Source organism: Hemiscyllium ocellatum, chromosome 39 (genome assembly GCF_020745735.1).
Source record: "Hemiscyllium ocellatum isolate sHemOce1 chromosome 39, sHemOce1.pat.X.cur, whole genome shotgun sequence".
Taxonomy (NCBI): domain Eukaryota; kingdom Metazoa; phylum Chordata; class Chondrichthyes; order Orectolobiformes; family Hemiscylliidae; genus Hemiscyllium; species Hemiscyllium ocellatum.
The window spans coordinates 252,197-277,967 of record NC_083439.1 but is presented as its reverse complement, the minus strand read 5'-3'; the positions used below and the strand labels follow the sequence as shown (position 1 = coordinate 277,967).

Sequence of the window (25,771 nt, the reverse complement as noted above, 5' to 3'; positions counted from 1 at the left end):
GTATTGTGTACAGTTCTGGTCACCGCATTATAGAAAGGATGTGGAAGCTTTGGAAAGGGTTCAGAGGAGATTTACTAGGATGTTGCCTGGTATGGAGGGAAGATCTTATGAGAAAAGGCTGAGGGACTTGAGGCTGTTTTCATGAGAGAGAAGAAGGTTGAGAGGTGACTTATTTGACACATATAAGATAATCAGAAGGTTAGATAGGGTGGACAGCGAGAGCCTTTTACCTCGGATGGTGATGACTAGCATGAGGGGACATAGCGTTAAATTGAGGAGCGATAGATACAGGTCAGAGGTGAGAAGTAGTTTCTTTACTCAGAGAGCAGTAAGGGCATGGAACATCCTGCCTGCAACAGTAGTAGACTCGCCAACTTTAAGGGCATTTAAATAGTCATTAGATAAACATATGGATGAAAATGGAATAGTGTAGGACAGACAGGCTTCAGATTGGTTTCACAGAGTGGCGCAACATTAAGGGCCAAGGGACTGTACTGCGCTGTAGTGTGCTTTGTTCTCAGTGGGAATATTCGCAGATGTTCAGCACTATTCCCAACTCCTCACATAATGCAACAGTTCATGTTCACATGCAACAAGATCTGGACAATACAATAACATACGTTGCTGGAAAAGCTCACCAAGTCTGGCAGTATCAGCAAAAAGAAGTCAGAATTTCGGGAATTGAGTTCTGAAGAAGGGTCAGCAGACTCGAAACTTTTACTCTGATTTGTCTCTGCAGATACTGCCAGAATTACTGAGCTTTTCCAGCAACTTCTGTTTTTGTTTCTGAATTACAGCATTTGCAGTTCTTTCCATTTTTATTTAGCAGATAGACTGCAGCGGTTCAAGAAGGCAGTTCTACCCCACCTTCTCAAGGGGCGACTGGGGTCAGGCAATAAATACTGGGCCAGCCAGAGACACCTATATCCCACAAACTCTCACCCTAACCCCTGGGATTTCTAGTCTCTGTGCAGTGTCAGTCCTATTTCTCCTCCTCCTCCCTGACTTGCACAAGGCGCTTGCAGTGAGTTGCTGTTCGGGTTCAAGTTTCAGACTGTCAGAAAGTGATTCCAGATGTTTCCCAAGTTCAGCCCACAGCAGTGCACTCTCTACTTAATCACTCAACCATTAACCAGTTTCCAATAAAAGCCAACCGTCCGCTCAGCAGCCTGCAGCCCCGCTCCTGTTGTGTATAACTTTGTGGCCCGGGATGGGGAAGGGGTTTTATATCAGTAAGGCGGTGCTGCTCACCGGAGTCGTGCTCGCTACCGCAGCCGCCGTTACCATCATCGCCCTGGCCGTGGTTTATGCTCAGGAGAAGGCCAACAACTCGGAGGCACAGCAGCCCGACCGTCCCGGGATCAGCACCGAGCCCCCGGCACCGGGCAGCCCGGGCACCGAGCCCCCGGCACCGGGCAGCCCGGGCACCGAGCCCCCGGCACCGGGCAGCCCGGGCACCGAGCCCCCGGCACCGGGCACCGAGCCCTGGGACAGGTACCGCCTGCCCGGGGACTTGGTTCCCGATCACTATGATGTGACCCTGTGGCCGCGGCTGGACGAAGACCCGGTGAAAGGTTACTATTTCACGGGGAACTCCACCGTGTATTTCCGCTGCGAACAGGCGACCAAGTTGATCCTTGTGCACAGCCACAAGTTGAAGGTGCTGGGGGAGCCCGAGCTGCGGGCTGTAGGGGCCAGCCCCCATCCTGTCCCGACCCTGGACAGCTGGAGGCTGCACAGTAAAACCCAGTTCCTGGTGATCGTACTGTCCAATCCGCTCTCCAAGGGGAACCGCTACTCTCTCCAGACCCAGTTCGAAGGCGCCTTGGCGGATGATCTGAGCGGATTTTATCGGAGCCAGTATGTCAATGAAACCGGCCACGTCAGGTGAGTGTGTCCAGGCTCCGAGACCGCTCGGCCCATCTGCTCCGGTTCTGTTCCTAATGGATGGAGCAGTGGAAAATCCCAGTAAAATCTCAGGGCATATCCGAGGGAAATTCCTGGCTCCGATCCCAGGCTATTTCGCTGGGAGTAGTGAGATAACAGGAGACCACTCGGCCCCTCCTCTCCTGCCCATACAATCCGGGCTACTCCGCTCTATCCACCCCCCGGCCCCAATCTATTGGTCTCCGTCCCAAGTATCCCGGCACCGAACCCTGCTCGGGGATTGCCACTGAAACGTGGCACCGCAGAGATATTCGGGAGCGAACCGAACTCGGGATAACACTTGGAAACAGTGCCTTGCACTCACTCCGATATACAGAGAGTTTCCATTCCACCTCACTGTTGGTTCTCTCTGCTTTTCCGTTGTTTCAAATATTGATTCGTTTGCTGCCTTAGCAGGAGACAGGATAGGACAAATCCTCGGAGAAATTCCTGGTCGATCCTGTACAGGAGGAGGCCATTCAGCCCATTCCGCTATGCAATAAGATCATGGCTGCCTTTGTCATCTAAACTCCACTTGCCTGCTCCATAGCCCTAAACAAACCCCTGGCCCCCACCCGTGTCAGTTTAAAATCTGTCTAACTCAGCTTTGACTTTATTTGGTGACCCAGCCTCCACTGCTCTCCCGAGATGAGAACTCCAAAGACCCTTTTCGAGAAGGTATTCACGGCCACCTCGATCTGACACGGAAGATCCCTATCTCCACACAATCACAGAACAGTTAAAGAGCAGGACACTTTTGGCTATCATGCCTGCACGGATTCTCTCATCTAGTGTCAACCTTCTGCCTTTTCCTCATCTCCCCGCATATCATTCCCATCCAAATGATCATCCAGTGGGCTTTTGAAAGCCTGGGTTGAACCTGCTTTTGGCACATTTCCAGGCAGTATTTTTTTCTTCTTTATTCTTTCATGGGTGGGGGTGTCATTGGCTAGGCCAGCATTCATAACTCAGAGGGCAGTTGAGAGTTAACCACTTTGCTGTGTTCTAGAGTCACATACCAGACCAGGTAAGGAAGGCAGTTTCCTTCCATTCCAAAGTGGCTCACTGGGTTAAAAGGCTTTTCTTGACATCATTCTTGCTTTGTTTGCACGTCACTTTAAACCTAGAGTCACAGAGATGTACAGCATGGAAACAAACCCTCCGGTGCAACCCGTCCATGCAGACCAGATATCCCAACCCAATCTAGTCCCAGCTGCCAGCATCCGACCATAACCCTCCAACCCTTCCTATTCATATACCCATCCAGATGCCTCTTAAATGTTGCAATTGTACCAGCCTCCACCACATCCTCTGGCAGCTCATTCCATACACATACTATCCTCTGCATGAAAGCGTTGCCCCTTAGGTCTCTTTTATATGTTTCTCCTCTCACACTGAACCTGTACCCTCTAGTTCTGGACTCCCCAACACCAGGGAAAAGACTTTGTCTATTTATCCTATCCATGCCCCTCATAATTTTGTAAGGTCACCCCTCAGCCTCCGACGCTCCAGGGAAAACAGCCCCAGCCTGTTCAACCTCTCCCGGTAGCTCAGATCCTCCAACCCTGGCAACAGCCTTGTAAATCTTTTCTGAACCCTTTCAAGTTTCACAACATTTTTCCAATAGGAAGGAGACCAAAATTGCACGCAGTATTCCAACAGTGGCCTAACCAATGTCCTGTACAGCCGCAACATGACCTCCCAACTCCTCTACTCAATACTTTGACCAATAAAGGAAAGCATACCAAACGCATTCTTCACTATCCTATCTACCTGCAACTACACTTTCAAGGAGCTATGAACCTGCACTCCAAGGTCTCTTTGTTCAGCAACACTCCCTAGGACATGACCATTAAGTGTATAAGTCCTGCAAAGATTTGCTGTCCAAAAATGCAGCACCTCGCATTTACCTGAATTAAATTCCATCTGCCACTTCTCAGCACATTGGCCCATCTGGTCCAGATCCTGTTGTAATCTAAGGTAACCCTCTTCACTGTCCACTACATCTCTAATTTTAGTGTCATCTGCAAACTTACTAACTGTACCTCTTATGCTCGCATCCAAATCATTTATGGTAAATGACAAAAAGTAGAGGACCCAGCACCGATCCTTGTGGCACTCCACTGGTCACAGGCCTCCAGTCTGAAAAACAATCCTCCACCACCACCCTCTGTTTTCTACCTTTGAGCCAGTTATGTATCCAAATGGCTAGTTCTCCCTGTATTCCATGAGATCTAACCTTGCTAATCAGTCTCCCATGGGGAACCTTGAGGAACACCTTACTGAAGTCCATATAGATCACATCTACTGCACTGCCCTCATCAATCTTCTTTGTTACTTCTTCAAAAAACTCAATCAAGTTTGTGAGACATGATTTCCCACACAAAAAGCCACGTTGACTATCCCTAATCAGTCCTTGCCTTTCCAAATACATGTACATCCTGTCCCTCAGGATTCCCTCCAACAATTTGCCCACCACTGATGTCAGGCTCACCGGTCTATAGTTCCCTGGCTTGTCTTTACAGCCCTTCTTAAACAGTGGCACCAAATTTGCCAACCTCCAGTCTTCCGGCAGCTCACCTGTGACTATCGATGATGCAAATATCTCAGCAAGAGGCCCAGCGATCACTTCTCTAGCTTTCCACAGAGTCCTCAGGTACATCCGATCAGGTCCTGGGGTTTTATCCATCTTTAACCATTTCAAGACATCCAGCACTTCCTCCTCTGTAATCTGGACATTTTGCAAGATGTCACTAACTATTTCTCTATAGTCTACATCTTCCATATCCTTTTCCACAGTAAATACTGATGCAAAATATTCATTTAGTATCTCCCCCATTTTCTGTGGCTCCACACAAAGGTCACCTTGCTTATCTTTGAGGGGCCCTATTATCTTTGTAGTTACCCTTTTGTCCTTAATATATTTGTAAAAACCCTTTGGATTCTCCTTAATTCTATTTGCCAAAGCTACCTCATGTCCCATTTTTGCCCTCCTGATTTCCCTCTTAAGTATACTCCTACTGCCTTTATACTTTTCTAAGGATGCACTTGATCTATCCTGTCTATACCTGACATACGCTTCCTTCTTTTTCTTAACCAAACACTCAATTTCTTTAGTCATCCAGCATTCCCTATATCTACCAGCCTTCCCTTTCACCCTGAGAGGAATATACTTTCTCTGGATTCTTGTTATCTCATTTCTGAAGGCTTCCCATTTTCCAGCCGTCCCTCTACCTGTGAACATCTGCCTCCAATCAGCTTTCGAAAGTTCTTGCCTAATACCATCAAAATTGGCCTTTCTCCAATTTAGAACTTCAACTTTTAGATCTGGTCTATCCTGTTCCATCAGTATTTTAAATGAATAGAATTATGGTTGCTGGCCCCAAAGTGCTCCCCCACTGACACCTCAGTCACCTGCTCTGCCTTATTTCCCAAGAGTAGGTCAGGTTTTACACCTTCTCTAGCAGGTACATCCACATACTGAATCAGAAAATTGTCTTCTTCTTCTGTTTTCTTTTGTGAATGAGAGCAGCTTCATTTTACCTATTCGAGCCAATCTCATGATTTTGAAAGCCTCAATCAGATATCCCTTTAGCCTTCTTCTCACCAGGGAGAATAGTCCCAACTTCTTCAAACTATCCTCATCACTGAAGTTTCTTATTCCTGGAACCATTCTTAGAGTTATAGAGTCATAGAGATGTACAGTATAGAAACAGACCCTTCGGTACAACTCATCCATGCCGACCAGATATTGCAACCTAATCTAGTCCCATTTGCCAGCACTTGGCCCATATCCCTCCAAACCCTTCTTATTCATATACCCATCCAGATGCCTTTTACATGTTGCAATTGTACCAGTCTCCACCACTTCCTCTGGCAGCTCATTTCATACATGCACCACCCTCTGCATGAAAATATCTATCTCCTCTCACCCTAAATCTAGTTCTGGACTCCCGCAGAGTCCATTTATCCCCCAGAGCCCAGAGTCCAAATATCCATGGATATTTATCCTATCCATGCCTCTCATGATTTTATAAACCTCTATAAGGTCACCCCTCAGCCTCCCAAGCTCCAGGGAAAACAGCCCCAGCCTATTCAACCTCTCCCTATAGCTCAAATTCTCCAACCCTGGCAACATCCTTGTAAGTCTTTTTTGAGCCCATTCAAGTTTCACAATATCTTTCCGATAGGAAGGAGACCAGAATTGCACGCAATATTCCAACAGTGGCATAACCAATGTCCTGTACAGCTGCAACATGACCTCCCAACTCCTCTACTCAATACTTTGACCAATAAAGGAAAGTACACCAAATGCCTTCTTCACTATCCTATCTACCTGCAACTACACTTTCAAGGAACTATGAACCTACATTCCAAAGTCTCTTTGTTCAGCAACACTCCCTAGGACCTTACCATTAAGTGTATGAGTCCTGCTGGGATTTGCTTTCCCAAAACGCAGAACCTCACATTTATCTGAATTAAATTCCATCTGCCACTTCTCAGGCCACTGGCCCATCTGGTCCAGATCCTGTTGTAATCTAAGGTAACCCTCTTCGCTGTCCACTACACCTCCAATTTTGGTGTCATCTGCAAACTTACTAACTGTACCTCTTATGCTCGCATCCAAATCATTTGTGTAAATGACAAGAAGTAGACGACCCAGCACCGATCCTTGTGGCACTCCTCTGGTCACAGGCCTCCAGCCTGAAAAACAATCCTTCACCACCATCCTCTGTTTTCTACCTTTGAGCCAGTTCTGTATCCAAATGGCTAGTTCTCCCTGTAAGATCTAACCTTGCTCACCAGTCTCTCATGGGGAACCTTGTCGAACGCATTACTGAAGTCCATATAGATCACATCTACTGCCCTGCCTTCATCAATCCTCTTTGTTACTTCTTCAAAAACTCAATCAAGTTTGTGAGACATGATTTCCCACGCACAAAGTCATGTTGACTATCCCTAATCAGTCCTTGCCTTTCCAAATACATGTACATCCTGTCCCTCAGGATTCCCTCCAACAACTTGCCCATCACCGACGTCAGGCTCACTGGTCTATAGCTCCCTGGCTTGTCCTTACCACCCTTCTTAAATAGTGGCACCACGTTTGCCAAGCTCCAGTCTTCCGGCACCTCACCTATGACCGTTGATGATACAAATATCTCTAGATCATGACTAGCTTCCCACAGAGTTCTAGGGTACACCTGATCAGATCCTAGGGATTTATCCACCTTTATGCGTTTCAAGACATCCAGCACTTCTTCTTCTGTAATATGGACATTTTGCAAGGTGTCACCATCTGTTTCCCTACATTCTATATCTTCTATATCCTTTTCCACAGTAAATACTAATGAAAATATTTGTTTAGTATCTCCCCCATTTTTTGCGGCTCTACACAAAGGCCGCCTTGCTGATCTTTGAGGGGCCCTATTCTCTAAGAGAAAGTGAGGACTGCAGATGCCGGAGATCAGAGCTGAAAAATGTGTTGCTGGAAAAGCGCAGCAGGTCAGGCAGCAACCAAGGAGCAGGAGAATCGACGTTTCGGGCATAAGCCCTTCTTCCCTAGTTACCCTTTTGTCCTGAATGTATTTGTAAAAACCCTTTGGATTCTCCTTAATTCTATTTGCCAAAGCTATCTCATGTCCCCTTTTTGCCCTCCTGATTTCCCTCTTAGGTTTACTCCTGCTGCCTTTATACTCTTTTATAATATGCCACAACCCTCTAAACACAGTACCTTTCCAAATGACATATAATAGACCAACTGCACAAAAGTTTCTTTATCCCTCCTTTCCTGAATAGAGATGCTTATATTTGTCATTTTCCAATCCAGTAATGACTTTCCAGGATCTGAAGAATTTTGAATCTTGGGAACTTTATAATACTGATACACTCCCATTAAAAGAGACTAAACGTTCAGGTCTCTTTCCAAAGCCTCCAAATCTCACTGTGACTAACAGCCAATCATATGGCTCAGCTCAACTCTGCCTGCAGCTTGGAGGCTCTTGTGATTCACCTCAAAATAATTTTGAGTTTCAAAGCAGATCAGTAAATAAAACAGAGTACACATATAGCAAGTGTCCAGGAAGGATTGTTGTTGTTTATCAATAAGGGAATGGAAAATAAATGTTTAATTACAATTGTATAGTTTTGATGAGGCCACAATTGGAAATAAGACCATAAGATAGAACTTATGGTCATTAAAAACTTTGTACAGTTTTGATCTCCTTATTAAAGAAAGGATTTCAATGTGTTAAAAACAGTTTTGAGAAGTTTCACTTGAATGATTCCTGAGAAGTTGGACAGACTGGGCCTGATTGCTGTTGGTGAATATGAAATTCAAAACTTTGACCATGATGATAGAGAATTTTAATGAGACACATAAACCATCTTTAGAAAGACAGCCATGAATTTGTTCAAATATAAATGCCAATTGTTCACCAGAAACTGAACAATAAAGTGTCTATATTAATCAATTCCATTTAGTTTTCCTCCACAAAGCACTCCATGGTCCCAAAGCTAATGGTGGAACTAATGGATCTCATAAATTAGATTACATTGGATCTCAGAATGCAATTTTTGGGTTTATTTGTTTAACCATAAAACTGTGCTCACCTGAATTCATAGTTTGATCTGTTCATAAATTAGTGTGATGCCACTAGAATCTACATCACTGTAACAGCAAAGTTTAGGCCATTGTGGATTACAGAAGGTATAAGTACAACAATGAGTTATGTTTATATAATGATTTTTAATTTAATAGAAGGTGAAATGGGGATGAGAGGGTGGTGGGGGGAGGAAGGAAGGAAGAGTGTGATTGAAAACGGTAAAATGCTGCACTTTTCACCTGGGAGAGGAGAGCATTTTCTTGAATGGGGATGGGGGCATGGGAAAGGCATGGAGTGGGATGAATGTGGATAAGAGGAATCTGTTCTTCCATTTTTTTAAAAATTAAAGACAGAAAAGAAAAAGTCAAGACATCTCAAGTGTCCCCTGGGATAGGGACAGCACCAGGTAAAAAACAGAATAAAGTGCAGTTCTACTCAATGGAAACAGAAAAAAGTTTCCGAATTTCTTGAACAAAACTAAAGTCCATGTTATTCTGGGGAAGAATAAAAATAAATAAATATACAGACCAAAAAAGGGTCTCCTTTGACTCTATCCCCACGATCCACTCCTGGTGCAGGAATCAGAAGTGCCAAAATGTAAAGCACCTTCAAATAAACTAAAAAAGGGCTTTCTGCTCCTCTAGGCCCACAGCCAGTTCAAAAAGAAATCCTTAGCTCATGGATTATTGCATCTGATGGAAATAAGTGGATTTGGTAAACACTTTCCCACTCACAGCAACCATTATCCCTAAGTATAAAATGCAGATTGTCTCAGAATATTGCTAGATGTTCAGGAATAAAACTGTAAATCCTACCTCATCCTTTGCCATTCAATTACATTGGGCTAATTTAAATGCTTTTCGAGTTGGTCATCAAGGCTGCACCGAATGTTGGCAACAGGCTTCCTGGAGGAAAGGAACCCAGGTCTGTGAATGATGCCGGAGTTGATGGAAGCTGTTGGGGATCAGTTACCTGGTGGGTCCTGAAAATAGTCTCCTCCCAATCATTCAGTGACTGCCATTTAAAATAATAACTAAACTTTGGGAGAAAATGGTTATTGCAAACATAAGATAAATATAAAATACAACATCATAATTTTGAATTTCCCTGCAATGACTAATGTCTGATCTGCTTCCTTTATTAATACAGAGTTATTGCAACAACTCAGATGCAGCCTACTGATGCCAGAAAAGCATTCCCATGCTTTGATGAACCAGCAATGAAAGCAACATTCAATATAACTCTGTATCATAAAGAGGAACACAGTGCAATCTCCAACATGCCAGAGTATGGTCAGTTTCACAACTTCTATAAGCTAATTATTAATGCTTTGAATTAAGTGCCTCAGATAAAACTGATGTGCATTAAAATCTTTTATGATTTTGTTTGGACTTCACCTCCATGCTCTTGATCTCTGGATATCTGGTGCAGAAGGGTACGGGCAGGTCAGAGGACATCCTCATGAGTCTGCTCCTGGGCCTGGCCAGGCTGGCTATAAACAGGTGCAGGCAGTGGGCTCTGGAGGGTCATCTCTGCCAACTGCCTGCCCCTCTTCCAAGGTTACATTCGAGCCAGGCTATCATTGGAGAGAGAGCACGCAGTGTCCACCAATGCTCTTGATGCTTTTAGGGAGAGATGGGCACTGCGGGAGATACAGCGCTTTAACTTCCCCTCCAACTGTAATTTGGTTTAGTCCCTGTCTGCTCTGCCTTACCCCTAACCCTATCCCTGATGATTTGCATTGCCCATAACAGGCTGTGTTTGTAAATGTTGCAAGGGTTGTGGACAGTGTGGTAAAAGGAGGGGGCAGAACTGAGTCATCGTCATACTGTGGCCATGTATACATGGTTTCCAGGAATCAAAAATATGTGGAGGGAATTGATCATTGTGAAATTGGAGCTAGGCTCAACCATGAATAAGGCAGTCAGTAATAGTCTTGTTCTCACTAGCTCCTAAAATATGGAGCACCCTCTGAGCTTGGAGATGTGAAAGACCGTAATGATGTACAGCTTGAATTTCTGTCAGTTACTTTAAATTTTGATTAAAAAATGAGGTCTGCAGATGCTGGAGATCACAGCTGCAAATGTGTTGCTGGTCAAAGCACAGCAGGCCAGGCAGCATCTCAGGAATAGAGAATTCGACGTTTCGAGCATAAGCCCTTCATCAGGATTGAATTTAAATTTTGATGCCCACATCACTTGAGTGAATTAAAAAAAAGTGACAATGGTAATGTGTTCCATTTGATGCGAGACAAGTTGACAGAAGATTCTCAGAAAAGGAATCAGAGGTCACAACTTGGGCAGGATAGGGATGAGAATCAGACAATGAAGAACTTCCCAAATGGGTGGAAATATTGGCTGGTATTGGAAGTTTAGATTAATGAGACATTGAAAGTATGTGGGGACTCAATGAGGCTATGAGGAGACTAGAATGGCTAACCATAGCGGGGACTAACTTGTGAACTTGATAATTTATTTTCCATGGGAAAATTTTTGTATTTAATTGTTTTCAAATATCATCATTTTGATTGATTGCAATCTATCCCATTGGCTCTTTTATACATCATGTTCAACATTTGTGATTGAATGTTGCCATTTGCAATATTCTGAAAGATGTAAATCTGTGACAGGCTGGATTTTATTGAGTCCAATTCTGGGGACAACACCCAGGAATGAGGTAATGTCTTTGAGATCTACCAGGATGGCTCACAGCAGTGACAGAGTCACTTCACACCACAAAGTTAAAAATCACACAACACCAGGTTATAGTCCAACAGGTTATGGTGTTGTGATTTTTAGCTTTGTCCACCCCAGTCCAACACCGGCACCTCCAAATCATAACACCACAAAGTGTGTTAAACCAGCTAGAGGCATGACTTTCTGCCCCCACCTAATGATGATGGCCTAGTAATGTGATCACTAGACTATAAATTCATAGAGGAAAGTGAGGACTGCAGAAGCTGGAAATCAGAGTTGAAAAATGTGGCACCAGAAAAGCACAGCAGGTCAAGCAGCATCTGAGGAGCAGGAGAATTGATGTTTTGGGCATAAGTCCTTCCTCTGAGGGCTTATGCCTGAAACATTTAAACTCCTGCTTCTCAAATGCTGCCCGACCTGCTGTGATTTACCTGTGCCACATTTTTTTACTATAAATTCGTAGATTCATGTAATGTTTTGAGGACCTGGATTTGAACCCTGATGTGCTGGAATTCATATTCAATAAAAATCTGGAATTAAAGTTTGAGCATACAATCACACAGTACAGAAGAGGTCCTTCAGTCCATTGAGTTTATAATGACAAAAAAACTACTCTAAGTCTACACTTTCCAGAACTTGGTTCATTGACTTGAATGTCATTATATTTTAAGTGCTTTCTCCATGTACTTTCTAAAGGTTGTGTGGTTTCCCATTTCAACTGTCCTCCTGCGCAATGCTTTCCAGACCCCCACCATCCTCTAACCTCCTGCCTTTCACCTTAAAATGATGCCTCTTGCTACTGATCCTTCAACTAAGGGAACAACTGTTTTCTATTCACCCTATCCATGCCCTCATAAACTACATACCTCAATCAAGTCCGCTCTCAGCCAACTCTGCACTAAAGAAAACATCCATACCTAATCCAGCCTCTCTTCATCGTTGGAACACTCCATCCCAGGCAACATCCTGGTGAATCTCCTCTACAGTCCCCCCAGTGCAAACTCATTCCCCTTGCAGTGTGATGACCAATACTGCACACATTACTCCAGCTGTGGCCTGACCAAGGTTCTGCACAGCTACAACAAAATCTCTCTGCTCTGATAATCTATGTCATGACTGATAAGGGCAAATGTCCTGTATACCTTCTTAACCACTCTTTTAACTATTTCTGCCAGCTACAGGGATCTGCGGACAAGTACCCCAAGATCCCTCTGTTTCTCTGAGCTTCTGATTGTCCTGCCATTTATTGAGTACTGGGTTGTCTTGTTCCTTCTTCCGAAGTGCATCACCTCACATTTATCAGGGTTACATTCCATTTACCCCTGATTTGCCTATCTGACCAATTTGTTTATATCCTGGATGTAGGTTTGCTTGCTGAGCTGGGAGGTTCATTTCCAGATGTATTGTCACCCTTCTAGGTAACCTCTTCAGTGGGCCTCAGGTGAATACTGCACATGATTCCTGCTTCCTATTTATATGTTTAGGTTTCTTTGGGTTGGTGACATAATTTCCTGTGGTGATGTCATTTTCAGTGGTGATGTCATTTCCTGTTCTTTTTCTCAGGGGGTTGGAGATGGGGTCTAACTCAATATATTTGTTGATAGAGTTTGGTTGGAATGCCATGCTTCTAGGAATTCTCGTGCATGTCTCTGTTTGGCTTGTCCTAGGATGGATGTGTCCCAGTTGAAGTGGTGTCTTTCTTTATCTGTATGTAAGGATATTAGAGAGAAAGGATCATGTTGTTTTGTGGCCAATTGGTGTTCATGTATCCTGGTGGCTAGTTTTCTGCCTTGTCCAATGTAGTGTTTGTTGCAGTTCTTGCATGTTTCTATTCACCTTGTCCATGCCCTCATAACCTACATACCTCAAACAAGCCCACTCTCAGCCAACTTTGCTTCCATCCAGAACCTCAACCTGAGCTACAAATCTTCTCAAAACTTGTAATACCCTCTCATAGACCTTCCCCTCACTGTCAACCACCTGATCAATCTTCACGTCATCTGCAAACTTTCCTATTCTCCCACTCCCTGCTCTATTGCCCCACCAACCACCCCTAGCAAAGGAGGATAGCTTGTCAAATGTCCTGAGGAAATTAATAGTGAATCAGAAATAGAGGCTAAATTAAATTAACAAAAGTAACAGATCTATATTGATGAAATTAAAGAGTGACAAATCCCTGGGACCTGATGGTTTCCATCCAAGGTGTTCAGGAAGTGAGGGAGCACATTAGAGATACCCTAACTATAATCTTACAGAGTTATCTGGATATAGGAGCCATCCTGCTGGATTGAAAAGCTAAACATGCCATTCCACTTTTTAAGAAGAGCAAAGACGGAAAACCAGTTAGTCTAATATCTGTGGTGGGAAAATTGTTGGAGTCTCTAATTAAGGATGGGTAACTGAACACCTTAAACATATTCAGTAGTCAGGAAGAGCCAGCATGGATTCATAGTGGGTAGGTCATGCCTGATAAACCTCATTGAATTTTTTGGAGAGTTGACTAAGGTAGTGAATAAGGGAATGTCAATGGATCTTGTTTATAAGAAACTTGTAGAACATACTTGATATAATCCCACAGAAGAAACTGTTAACTAAGGTAGAAGCCCATGGAACTGAGGGCAAATTACTGACATGGAAATTGGTTAAGTGGAGGCAACAAAGTAGCACCAACGGGTGGGTTCTCAAATTGGCAGAATGTGGCCTGTGGTGTCCCATGAGGATCTGTGTTAGGGCTTTGAATATTCACATCATTTATTGATCACTTGGATAATGCAATAGAAAGTCATATATCCGAATTTGCTGAAGACACAAAATTAAATAGCATTATTAAGTGTAGATAATAGCATAAACTTACAAAGAGATATTGATAGACTAAGTGAATGGGCAAAACTGTGGCAGATGGAGTTCAATGTAAGCAGGTGTGAGATGATCTAGTTTGGATTAATGAAGGTGAGGTCAGAAAGCTTTCTTGATAGTATAAAGTTAACTACAGTCGGTGTCTAGAGTGACTTGGGGATTCAGATGCATAGATGTTTAAAATGTCACGAACAGCTGCAGTAGATAATTAGCAAAACTAACAGAATGCTGGCCTTTCTATCTGGAGGACTGGAGTATAAGGATGCACACATTATGCTACAGTTATGCTACCCTGGTTAGACTCCACTTGATGTAATGTGAACAGATCAGTAAGGATAGGAAACAGTATTTACTCCACAATAATTGCCAACTCCTCATACACTCCAACTGTGTGGCCAAATTCAGCTCTAACTCCATTTTATATATTTGCTGATGACATCACTGTAGTGGGTCAGCTCTCAGACAACGATGAGACAAAGTTCAAGAAGATGATTGACAGCTTAGAGCCAATGTCAGCAAAAAAAAGGAGTTGGTAACAGACTTCAGGAAGCAGAGTGGAGGACACACCCCTCTCTGTATCAATGGCCCTGAGGTAGAGGTGGTCGAGACTTTCCAGTTATGAGAAGGAAATATCACTAACAATCTATCCCGTCCATCCACATCGACGCTACAACCCAGAAAGCATGCCAACAGCTATATTTCCTCAGAAGGCTAAGGGAATTCTGCACGCCCACAGTAACTTACCAAATTTTATAGATGCACTATAGAAAGCATTCTATCTGGATGCATCGCAGCTTTGTATGGCAACTGCTCTGCCCAGGACTGAAAGAAATTAAAGAGTTATGACTGCAGCCCAGTCCATCACCAAAACCAACTTTCCTTCCATTGACTCCAGTTGTACTTCCCAGTGCCTCGGGAAAGCAGTCAACATAGTCAAATACCTCTTTTCCCAGTTATACTCTCTTCTATCCTCTTCTGTCAGGCAGAAGTTACAAAAGTTTGAAAATGGATATCAACAGAATCCCCACTGGTATCAGACTTATGAACAGACCTCTCATATATTAGAGTGGATCTTTCTCTGCACCTTCTCTGTTGCTGTAACACTATAGTCTTCATTCTGTTCTATTATCCTGATGTGCTAATGTAAGGTATGATTTGTCTAGATAGCATGGAAAATAATACTTTTCACTGTATCTTGGTACATGTGACAATAATAAATCAAATCAACTCTGGACACCACATTTTAGGAAGGATATATTGGCCTCGGATGGAGTACAATGTGGGTTTATACAAATGACACGTAGACTTCAAGGGTTAAGTAATGAGAGAGTTTTTCCAAATTAGGCCTGTTTCCTCGAGAGTTTATAAGGTTAAGGGATGAGCTGATCAAACTCTTAAAGATATTAACAGAAAAAACAGGGTTGGTAAAGGTAAACTATTTCCACAGATAGGGGATTCTGGAACTGGAGAGCATAGTCTGAGCATTAGGGCTAGACCATTCAAGGGAGATGTTAGCAAGCACTTCTACACATGGTAGGTGGTAGATGTTTGGAACTCTCTCTTCCACAAATGGAAATGGATACAGGATCAGCCATTAATTTTAAATCTGAGATTGAAACATTTTTCCTTAGCAAAATTGTTAAAGGATGTATACCAACCATGATTTCAATCCAGGTGGAACAGGCTTGACGGGCTGAAAGGCCTACTCCTGTTCCCATGCCAGATCTGGAACTACTTCAAAGTCCTGGAGTCTGGGACCATGTAAATGTGCAGGGTCCTACAACCAGGAGGGATTGGTGTATCATGTTGCTTTGTCAACCACGAGGAATGGCAAATGGTGTTTTATTTAGATAAATGTGAAGTGTGGTTTTTTTGGCAAGCCAAACCAGGGCAGAACTTTTACATTTAATAGATAGTGCCCAGGGGAGTGTGGCCAAACAAAGAAACCTAGGGTGCAGGCGCATAGCTCCTTGAAAGTGGAGTCGCAGGTAGATAGGATGGTGAAGAAGGCATTTGGCATATTTGCCTTCATTGGTCAGTGCATTAATTATAGGAGTTGGGATGTCATGTTGTGGCTGCACAGGGCATTGGTGAGGCCACTTTTAGAATACTGCATTCAATTCTGGTCTCTCTGCTATAGGGAAGAGTTTGTTAAACTTGAGAGGGTGCAGAAAAGGTTTACAAGGATGTTGCTGGGATTGGAGGATTTGAGTAATAGGGAGATGCTGAATAGCCTGGGACTATTTTCCCTGGAGTGTAAGAGGCTGATAGAGCATTGGAGAATTTTACAATCTCATGAGAGGCATGGATAGGTAGAATAGCCCAGGGTAGGAGAGTCCAAAAATAGAGGGCATAGGTTTAAGTGAGAAGGGAAAGAGTTAAAATGGTCCTGAGGAGGAACTTTTTCATGCAGAGTGGTGCGTGTATGGAATGAGCTGCCAGAAGAAGTGGTGGAGGCTGGTACAATTGCAACATTTAAAGGACATCCAAATGCGTACGTGAATAAGAAGGGTTTAGAGTGATATGTGATAAATGCTGGCAAATGAGATTAGATCAGTTTAGGATAGCTGGTTGGCATCGATGATTGAAGTGAAAGGTCTGTTCCCTTACTGAACTTCTCTATGACTGACGATGTGGGGTTGGGATCAAGCTGCTACAAATCCTTCTCTCTGTGCTAAGAGCCTGTCTAATTATTGGTGGATGAACTACAACTGAGTTTTAATGAGATGAAATGCTTGTCTTAATAACAAGTTGCAGTAACCATAATTACAAAGACTATCAGAGACAATGTGTCAGACTCTCGTCCACCCAGAGACTGTGTGACATCATCAGCTTCTGGTAGGTCCCACTGTGACTCTTTCAGAAAGTTATGAGAGGGAAATAAAGCAAGGGAATACACAATAAATGGAAGGGGACTGAGAGGGTTAGAGGAAGTTAGACACCTGAGTCAATGTCCATGGGTCTCTGAAAGTGGCAGAACAGGTAGATAAGGTGGTAAAGAAGATGCATGAGATGAATGCCTTCATTGGGTGCAGTATTGAATGTAACAGCAGGAAGAAAACGTTGGAGCTGTATAAAACACTAGTTTGTTCACAGCTGGAGTTTTGCATACAGGTCTGTACCACATTACAAGAAGGACAGAATTGTTCTAGAGAGAGATTGACAAAAATGTCGCCAAGCATGGATAATTGTGGTTTGAGGCAAGGTTAAATAGGCTAGGGAATGTTTTCCTTCAAGAAGGCTGAGGAGTGAACACAACATTACAATACAGTCAAGCCCTTCGGCACTGATGTTGCGCCGACCTGTGGAACCAGTTTGAAACCTATCTATTCTACACTATTCCATTTTCATCCATATGTTTATCCAATAACCATTTAAATGCCATTAAAGTTGGCAAGTCTAATACTGTTGCAGGAAGGCGGTTCCATGCTCCTACTACTTTTTGAGTAAATAAACTACCTCTGACATCTGTCCTATATTTATCACCCCTCAATTTAAAGCCATGTCCCCTCATGCTAGCCATCACCATCTGAGGAAAAAGGCTCTCACTGTCCACCCTATCTAACCCTCTTATTATCTTATATGTCACAATTAAGTCACCTCTCACCCTTCTTTTCTCAAACAAAAACAGCCTCAAGTGCCTCAGCCTTTCCTCATAAGACCTTCCCTCCATACCAGGCAACATCCTAGTAAATCTCCTTTGCACCCTTTCCGAAGCTTCCACATCCTTCCTATAATGCGGTGACCAGAACTGGCCGCACCAGAATTTTGTACAGCTGCAGCATGACCTCATGGCTCTGAAACTCAATCCCTCTACCAATAAAAGCTAACACACCGGATGTCTTCTTATCAACCCTATCAACTTGGGTAGCGACTTTCAGGGTCCTATGGACATGGACCCTGAGATCTCTCTGCTCATCCACTCTACCAAGAATCTTGCCATTAGGCCAATACTCTTTATTCCTGTTGCTCCTTCCAAAGTGAATCACCTCACACTTTTCTGCATTAAACTGCATTTGCCACCTCTCAGCCCAGCTCTGCAGCTTATCTATGTTCCTCGGTAACCTGCACTATCCTTCAAAATTATACAAAACTCCACAAACCTTAGTGTCATCCACAAATTTACTAACCCATCCTTGTATGCCCTCATCTAGGTCATTTATAAAAATGACAAATAGCAGTTGACTCAAAACAGATCCTTGTGAGTCACCACTAGTAACTGAATTCCGGGATGAACATTTCCGATCAACCAGCCCCCTCTGTCTTCTTTCAACTAGCCAATTTCTGATCCAAACCGCTAAATCACCCTCAATCCGATGCCTCTGTATATTGTGCGATAGCCTACTGTGGGGAACCAATCAAATGCCTCACTGAAATCCATATACAACATATCAACCACTTTACCCTCATCCACCTGCTTGTTCACCAACTCAAAGAACTGAATAAGGTTGGTGAGGCATGACCTATCCTTGACAAAACTGTGTTGACTATCCCTAATCCTCTCAAGATGATTATAAATCCTATCTTTTGTAACCTTTTCCAACAGTTTACCCACAACCGAATTAAGGCACACCAGTCTATAATTACTAGGGTTGTCTCTATTTCCCGTCTTGAACAAGGGGACAACATTTGTTATCCTCCAGTCTTCTGGTACTATTCCTGTAGACAATGACGACATAAAGATCAAAGCCAAAGTGTCAGCAATCTCCTTCCTGGCTTCTCAGAGAATCCAGGATAAATCCCATCCGGCCCATGGGACTTATCTATTTTCACATCTTCTAGAATTGCTAACACCTCCTCCTTGTGAACTTCAATCCCATCTAGTCTAGTAGATTGTATCTCAGTATTCTCCTTGACAACATTGTCTTTTTAAAATGTGAATATTCATGAAAAATATTCATTTTGTGCTTCCCCTATCTCCTCAGACTCCACGAAGAGGTAAGAACTGTTTTTCCTCAGTGGCAAGGTCGGTTATCAGGAGGCATAGATTTAAGGTAATAGGTAGCAGGATTAGAGGGGACGTGACAAGAAACTTCTTCACTCAGGGTGCTGAGTGTCTGGAATTCACTGTCTTGAATGATGGTCAAGTAAGGAATCTTCTACTTAATCAAGTGGAACCTGAATCTGCCCCTGAAGGTTTAGATAAGGTGCTAGTACATGGGACTAAAGTGGCAGCAAGTTTACTTAGTTAGTGCATACAGGATGGGCTGAATGGCCTCTTTCTTTACTGTAGGCTTTCTAACATTCTAATGACTATACAACAAAGAAGTGAGAGCTGGTAGGGGTTGAAGATGGGATGGGGTGAGGTGTAGGTGGGCAGGCACATGTGGCTGGGGACTTGACGGAAAGGTTGGAGAGTGGAGAGAGCTTTCGTGGAGGTAGACCTTGTGGAATGTGCCCATTGTTAAAAGGGGACTCCTTGTATTAGGCACTCTGTTCCTGCCCATGGCCTGAACAGCCAGCTGCACCAAATCATCCATCAACCCCTGGAGTCTTCTCAGCAGCCTCAAAATTGGGGTCCAGCTACTTACGGGCTTCAACTAGAGTAAGGGTGAGAATGGTACCTTTGTCCTCACCTGCCCAGCTAACACGACAGATAGATCCAGCTCAAGTCAGAGGGCAGTCCGAAGGCTGACCATGTAACATTACATCCTTCCACAACTTCAGCTACAAGCCTGGCAGCCAGTTGAGTATCTACCCTTTGAGAGTAAGTAAAGAGAAGATATGCCTAAAACCACCCAGAACTAATAAAAGTTCATAAACCTATTTGTGTGGTATTTAATATAGGATCATAGAACCTCTACAATGTGGAAAAAGGCTGTTCATCACAGCAAGTCCACACCGATCCTCTGAAGAGCATCCCACCCATTTCTGTAACCCTACCTTTCCCATGGCTAATCCACCTAACCTGCACATCTTTGAACTGTGGGGAGAAACCACAGCACCCAGAGGAAACCCACATAGACACAATGAGAATGTCTGTGTGAAGTTTGCACAATCACCTGATGGTGGAATTGAACACAGGTCCCTTGCACTGTCAGGCAGCAATGCTAACCACTGAGCCACTGTGTCACACTAAGGATATGGGTATCTCATGTATTGGTTCGAGAACAATGAGAGTCTTTGAATGCCTCCATTGGGATGGTCTTTTCGAGAAATCAAGGAGCTCCCAATCAGAGGTCAGCAGTTCTATGGTGCAGGCAGTGTCAGGAGGAGTGATATACCCATGAAAGGTGACACTCATTGAAGAGATGAGGTTCAGCTGAGTAAAGGTGGGAAAGAGATTGCTGGAGAGGAGTGAGGAGTTGACTGTTGAATGAAGAAATCCCCTTTCCAAGTACTGCCCTGGAGAGAGCAGTCTGCCCACTGCTGTTAGGCTGAGAATTGTCCATTGGAAGATCTCAATGGGTGGAAGAGGAAGATGCTTTCCTCCATAGACTTAATTGAAGCAGAAACCACCTGGCATTCTCCTGCCTGATTAAATAATCCCTGCTTCTGGAGAACTGTGCCTGTTAACTCTGCTTCTCTCTCCATTGATGCTGTCTGTCTGAGTTTCTCCAGCATTTTCTATTTTTATTTTAGATTTGCAGTATTTGCAAGAAATTTTTGTTTATAGAATGAGTACTTGGCATTTGCAATGTGCTGCCTAATTGGTGGTGATAACAGATTCAATTATAATTTTCAGTAAGGAAATGAATAAATATTTAAAGTAGAGTAACGTTGCAGGAATATGGACAAAAGAGAAGTGGATCTAACTAGGCTGCTCTCTGAAACAGCTAGCATAGACTCAATGGGATCAAAGGCATCTGTGCTGTACAGATCTATAAACATATAACGTAGAACGTTACAGTGCAGTACAGTCCTTTCACATAGTGCCAACCTGTGAAATTAATCAGATGCCCATCTAACCTACACCATTCCATTATTATCCATATGTATGTCCAATGCTCATTTAAATAGGCTAAAAGGGGTCATGAGATAGCTTTAGTGCAAGAATTCAGGAGAATCCTAAAGCATTTTATTTTTATATAAGAAGCAAGTGGGTAACTAGAGAAAGGATTGGTCCACTAAAGGATAATGAAGGAAGGCTGTGTGTCAAACCTGAGAGAATGGGTGAGATTCTGAATGATTACTTTGCATCAGTGTTCACTGAGGAGAGGGACATGATGAATCTTGAGATTAGAGATAGTTTGATTAGTCTGGATCATGTTGACATAAGTAGGGAAGATGTGTTGGGTAGGCTGGAGGTTATTAAGGTGGACAAATCCCAAGGACTGGATGGGATCAATCCCAGGTTGCTGAGGGAGGTGAGAGAGGAAATAACTGAGGACCTGACAGATATCTTTGTGGCATCCTTAAATACAGGTGAGGTGCCTGAGGACTGGAAGGTTTCTCATGTTGTCCCTCTGTACAAGGAGGGTAGTAGGGATATTCTGGGTAACTACAGACCAGTGAGCCTGACGCCAGTGGTGGGAAAGTTGCTAGAGAAGGTACTGAGAGATAGGATCTATTTATATTTAGAAAAGAATGGGCTTATCATTGATAGGCAACATGGTTTTGTGCGGGGGAGATCCTGCCTTACCAACTTAATAGAGTTCTTTGAGGAAGTGACCAAATTGATAGATAGATTAGATTACTTACAGTGTGGAAACAGACCCTTCGGCCCAACAAGTCCACACCGACCTGCCGAAGCGCAACCCACCCATACCCCTACATTTACCCCTTACCTAACACTACGGGCAATTTAACATGGCCAATTCACCTGACCCGCACATCTTTGGACTGTGGGAGGAAACCAGAGCACCCGGAGGAAACCCACGCAGACACGGGGAGAACGTGCAAACTCCACACAGTCAGTCGCCTGAGTCGGGAATTGAACCCAGGTCTCAGGCGCTGTGAGACAGCAGTGCTAACCACTGTGCCACCGTGCCGCCCACTAAAGGAAGGGCTGTTGATGTCATATACATGGACTATAGTAAGGCTTTGACAAGGTTCCCCATGGTAGACTAATGGAGAAAGTGAAGTCACATGGTATGCAGGGTGTTCTAGCTAGGTGGATAAAGAACTGGTTGAGCAACAGGAGACAGAGAGTAGTAGTTGAAGGGAGTTTCTCGAAATGGAGAAAGGTGACCAGTTGTGTTCCACAGGGGTCAGTGTTGGGCCACTGTTGTTTGTAATATACATAAATGATCTGGAAGAGGGCACTGTTGGTATGATCAGCAGGTTTGCAGAGACTGTCAAAGAATACAGGAGGATATAGATAGACTGGGGAGTTGGGCGAAAAAGCGGCAGATGGATTTCAATCCAGATAAATGTGAAGTGATGCATTTAGGCAAGACTAATTCTAGAGCGAATTATACAATGAAAGGAAGAGCTTTGGGAAAAGTTGATGGGCAGAGAGATCTGGGAGTGCAGGTCCATTGTACCCTGACGGTTGCTGCACAGGTGGATAGAGTGGTCAAGATGGCATATGGTATGCTTGCCTTCATTGGACAGGGTATTGAGTACAAGAGCTGGCAAGTCATGTTAAAATTGTACAAGACATTGGATCGGCCGCATTTAGAATACTGTGTACAGTTCTGGTCGCCACATTACCAAAAGGATATGGATGCTTTGGAGAGGGTGCTGAGAAGGTTTACGAGGATGTTACCTGGTATGGAAGGTGCTAGCTATGAAGAAAGGTTGAGTAGGTTAGGTTTGTTTTCATTAGAAAAAAGGAGATTGAGGGGGGACCTGATTGAGGTTTACAAAATCATGAAGGGTATAGACAGGGTGGATAGAGATCAGCTTTTTCCCCAGGGTGAACGAGAGGTCACACTTTCAAGGTGAGAGGTGGAAAGTTTAACGGGGATACACATGCCAATTACTTCACACAGAGGGTGGTGGGCATCTGGAACGTGTTGCCAGCAAAGGTGGGAGAGGCAGGCATGGTAGATTCATTTAAGATGCGTCTGGACAGGTAAAAACAATGACTGCAGATGCTGGAAACCAGATTCTGGATCAGTGATGCTGGAAGAGCACAGCAGTTCAGGCAGCATCCAACAAGCAGCGAAATCGACATTTCGGGCAAAAGCCCTTCATCAGCCCTACTCCTGATGAAGGGCTTTTGCCCAAAATGTCGATTTCGCTGCTCGTTGGATGCTGCCTGAACTGCTGTGCTCTTCCAGCACCACTAATCCAGATCCTGCGTCTGGACAGATGCATGAGTAGGTGGGGAGCAGAGGGATACAGATGCTTAGGAATTGGGGGACAGGTTTAGACAGTAGATTTGGATCAGCTCAGGCTTTGATGGCTGAAGGGCCTGTTTCTGGGCTGTAAAGTTTCTTTGTTCTTTGTTCTAAATGCCCTTAACATTGGTGAGTCTAGTACTGTTGCAGGCAGGCATTCCACCCCCCATGACTATCTGAGTGAAGAAACTACCTCTAATATCTGTCGTAAATCTATCACCCCTCAATTTAAAACTATGTCCCCATGTGTTAGCCTTCACCATCCGATGAAAAGACCTCTCACTGCCCACCCTATTTAACCCTCTGATTATCTTATACGTCTCGACTAAGACACGTCTCAACCTTCTTCTCTCCACAATGAAAACAGCCTCAGTTCCCTCAGCCTTTCCTCATGAGACCTTCCTTCCATACTAGGCAACATCCTTGTAAATCTCCTCTGAACCCTTTCCAAAGCTTCTGCATCCTTCCTATAATCCGGTGACCAGAACTGTATGCAATATTCCATGTGTGGTCTTACCAGTATCTTGTACAGCTGCAGCATGACCTTGTGACTCCGAAACTCAATCCCCCTACCAATAAAAACCAATACACCCTATGTCTTCTTAACAACCCAATCAACTTGTGTGACAACTTTCAGGAATTTATGCACCTGGACGCTGAGATCTCTCTGTGCATCTACACTGCCAAGAATTTTACCATGAGCCCAGTACTCTGCATTCCTGTTACTTCTTTTTACATCCATCTCATTTCTAAAAATGATAAACACCAGTGGACCCAAAACAGATCCTTGCAGTACATTACTGGTAACTGAGCTCGAAGATGAATATTTCCCATGAACCACCACCCACTGCCTTCTTTCAGCTAGCCAATTTCTGACCCAAATCGCTAAATCATTTTCAATCCCAAAATTCCATGCAATAGCCTATCTTGTGGAATGTTATCAAATGCCTTCTGAAGTCTATATACACCACACCAACTACTTTACCTTCATCCACCTGTTTTGTCACCTTCTCGAAGAACTCAATATTGTTAGTGAGGCATAACCTACCTTTCACAAAACTGTGTTGACTATCCCCAATCAAATTGTTCCTTTCCAAATGATAATAAATCCTAGCTCTTATAACCTTTTCCAACACCTTACCCACAACCGGAGTAAGACTAACTGGCCTATAATTATAAGGGTTGTCCCGACTCCCCTACTTAAACAAGGGAACATTTGCTATTCTCCAGTCTTCTGGCATTACTCCTGTCGACATAAAGATCAAAGCCAAAGGCTCTGCAATCTCCTCCCTGGTTTCTCAGAGAATCAGAGGATAAATCCCATCTGGCCCAGGGGTCTTATCTATTTTCAGATCTTCCAAAATTGCTAAAACCTCCTCTTGGTCAACCTCAATCCCATCTAATCTTGTAGCCTGTATCTCCATATTCTCACTAACATTGTTCTTTTCCAATGTGAATACTGACAAAAAGTATTCATTAAGCACTTCCCCATGTCCTCAGATTCTACACAGAACTTTCCACTACTATTTTTGATTGGCCCTAATCTTATTCTAGTCATTCGTTTATTCCTGATATACCTATAGAAGGCCTTTGGGTTTTCCTTGATCCTATCTACCAACAATGTCTCATGTTACCTCCTGGTTCGTCTTAGTCCTCTGATTAGATCTTTCCTGGCTAACTTATAACTCTCAAGCCCCCTATCTGAGCCTTCACGCCTCATCCTCACATCAGCTTCTTAGCGAGTTTTGAGATGATTTGTAGCTCAGGTTGAGGTTCTGGATGTAGATTTGCTCGCTGAGCTGGGAGGTGCATTTTCAGATGTTTCATCACCCTACTAGGTAACATCTTCAGCTTGTCCTTCAGCTTGTTTCCCCAGTCGAAGTGGTGCCCTTCCTTATCTGTATGTAAGGATACTAGTGAGAGAAGGTCATGTCGTTTTGTGGCTAGTTGGTGTTCATGTATCCTGGTGGCTAATATGATTTTGACTAGGACAACACATCCATCTTAGGACAAGCCAAACAGAGACACGCACGAAAATTCCTAGAAGCATGGCATTCCAACCGGAACTCTATCAACAAACGCATCAAGTTAGACCCCATCTACCACCCCTGAGAAAATGAACAGGAAATGACATCACAGGAAATAATATCATCCACCCAAAGAAACCCAAACATATAAATAGAAAGCAGGAATCATGTACGTTGCTTTGCCTGAGGCCCACTGAAGATGTTACCAAGTAGGGTGACGATATGTCTGGAATGAACCTTCCAGCCAAGCTAGCAAACCTACATCCATAAGCCACCTTCTTCTCTTGGCAGAGTTTCAACTTCTTAAGTAAACCATGATTCCCACTCTTGACAACTATCTCCCTGCCTGAAAGGTACATATTTATCAAGGACCCACAGGAACTGTTCCTTCAATGAGCTCCACATTTCAAGTGTGTCCATCCCTGCAGTATCCCTGT

The 25,771-nt window shown here is 43.7% G+C and overlaps 1 protein-coding gene across 1 annotated transcript in view; it reads left to right on the top strand.

Moving 5' to 3' along the window:
• Nucleotides 1–1,210: 1,210 nt before the first annotated feature.
• The window catches only part of anpepb.1 (alanyl (membrane) aminopeptidase b, tandem duplicate 1), a 79,950-nt gene continuing 55,389 nt past the window's right edge, over nt 1,211–25,771 (top strand). Inside the window, exons 1-2 of the mRNA XM_060853304.1 lie at nt 1,211–1,887; nt 9,678–9,820. Coding sequence (XP_060709287.1) covers nt 1,211–1,887; nt 9,678–9,820 — 820 coding nt within the window. The remainder of the gene's footprint in view (nt 1,888–9,677; nt 9,821–25,771) is intronic.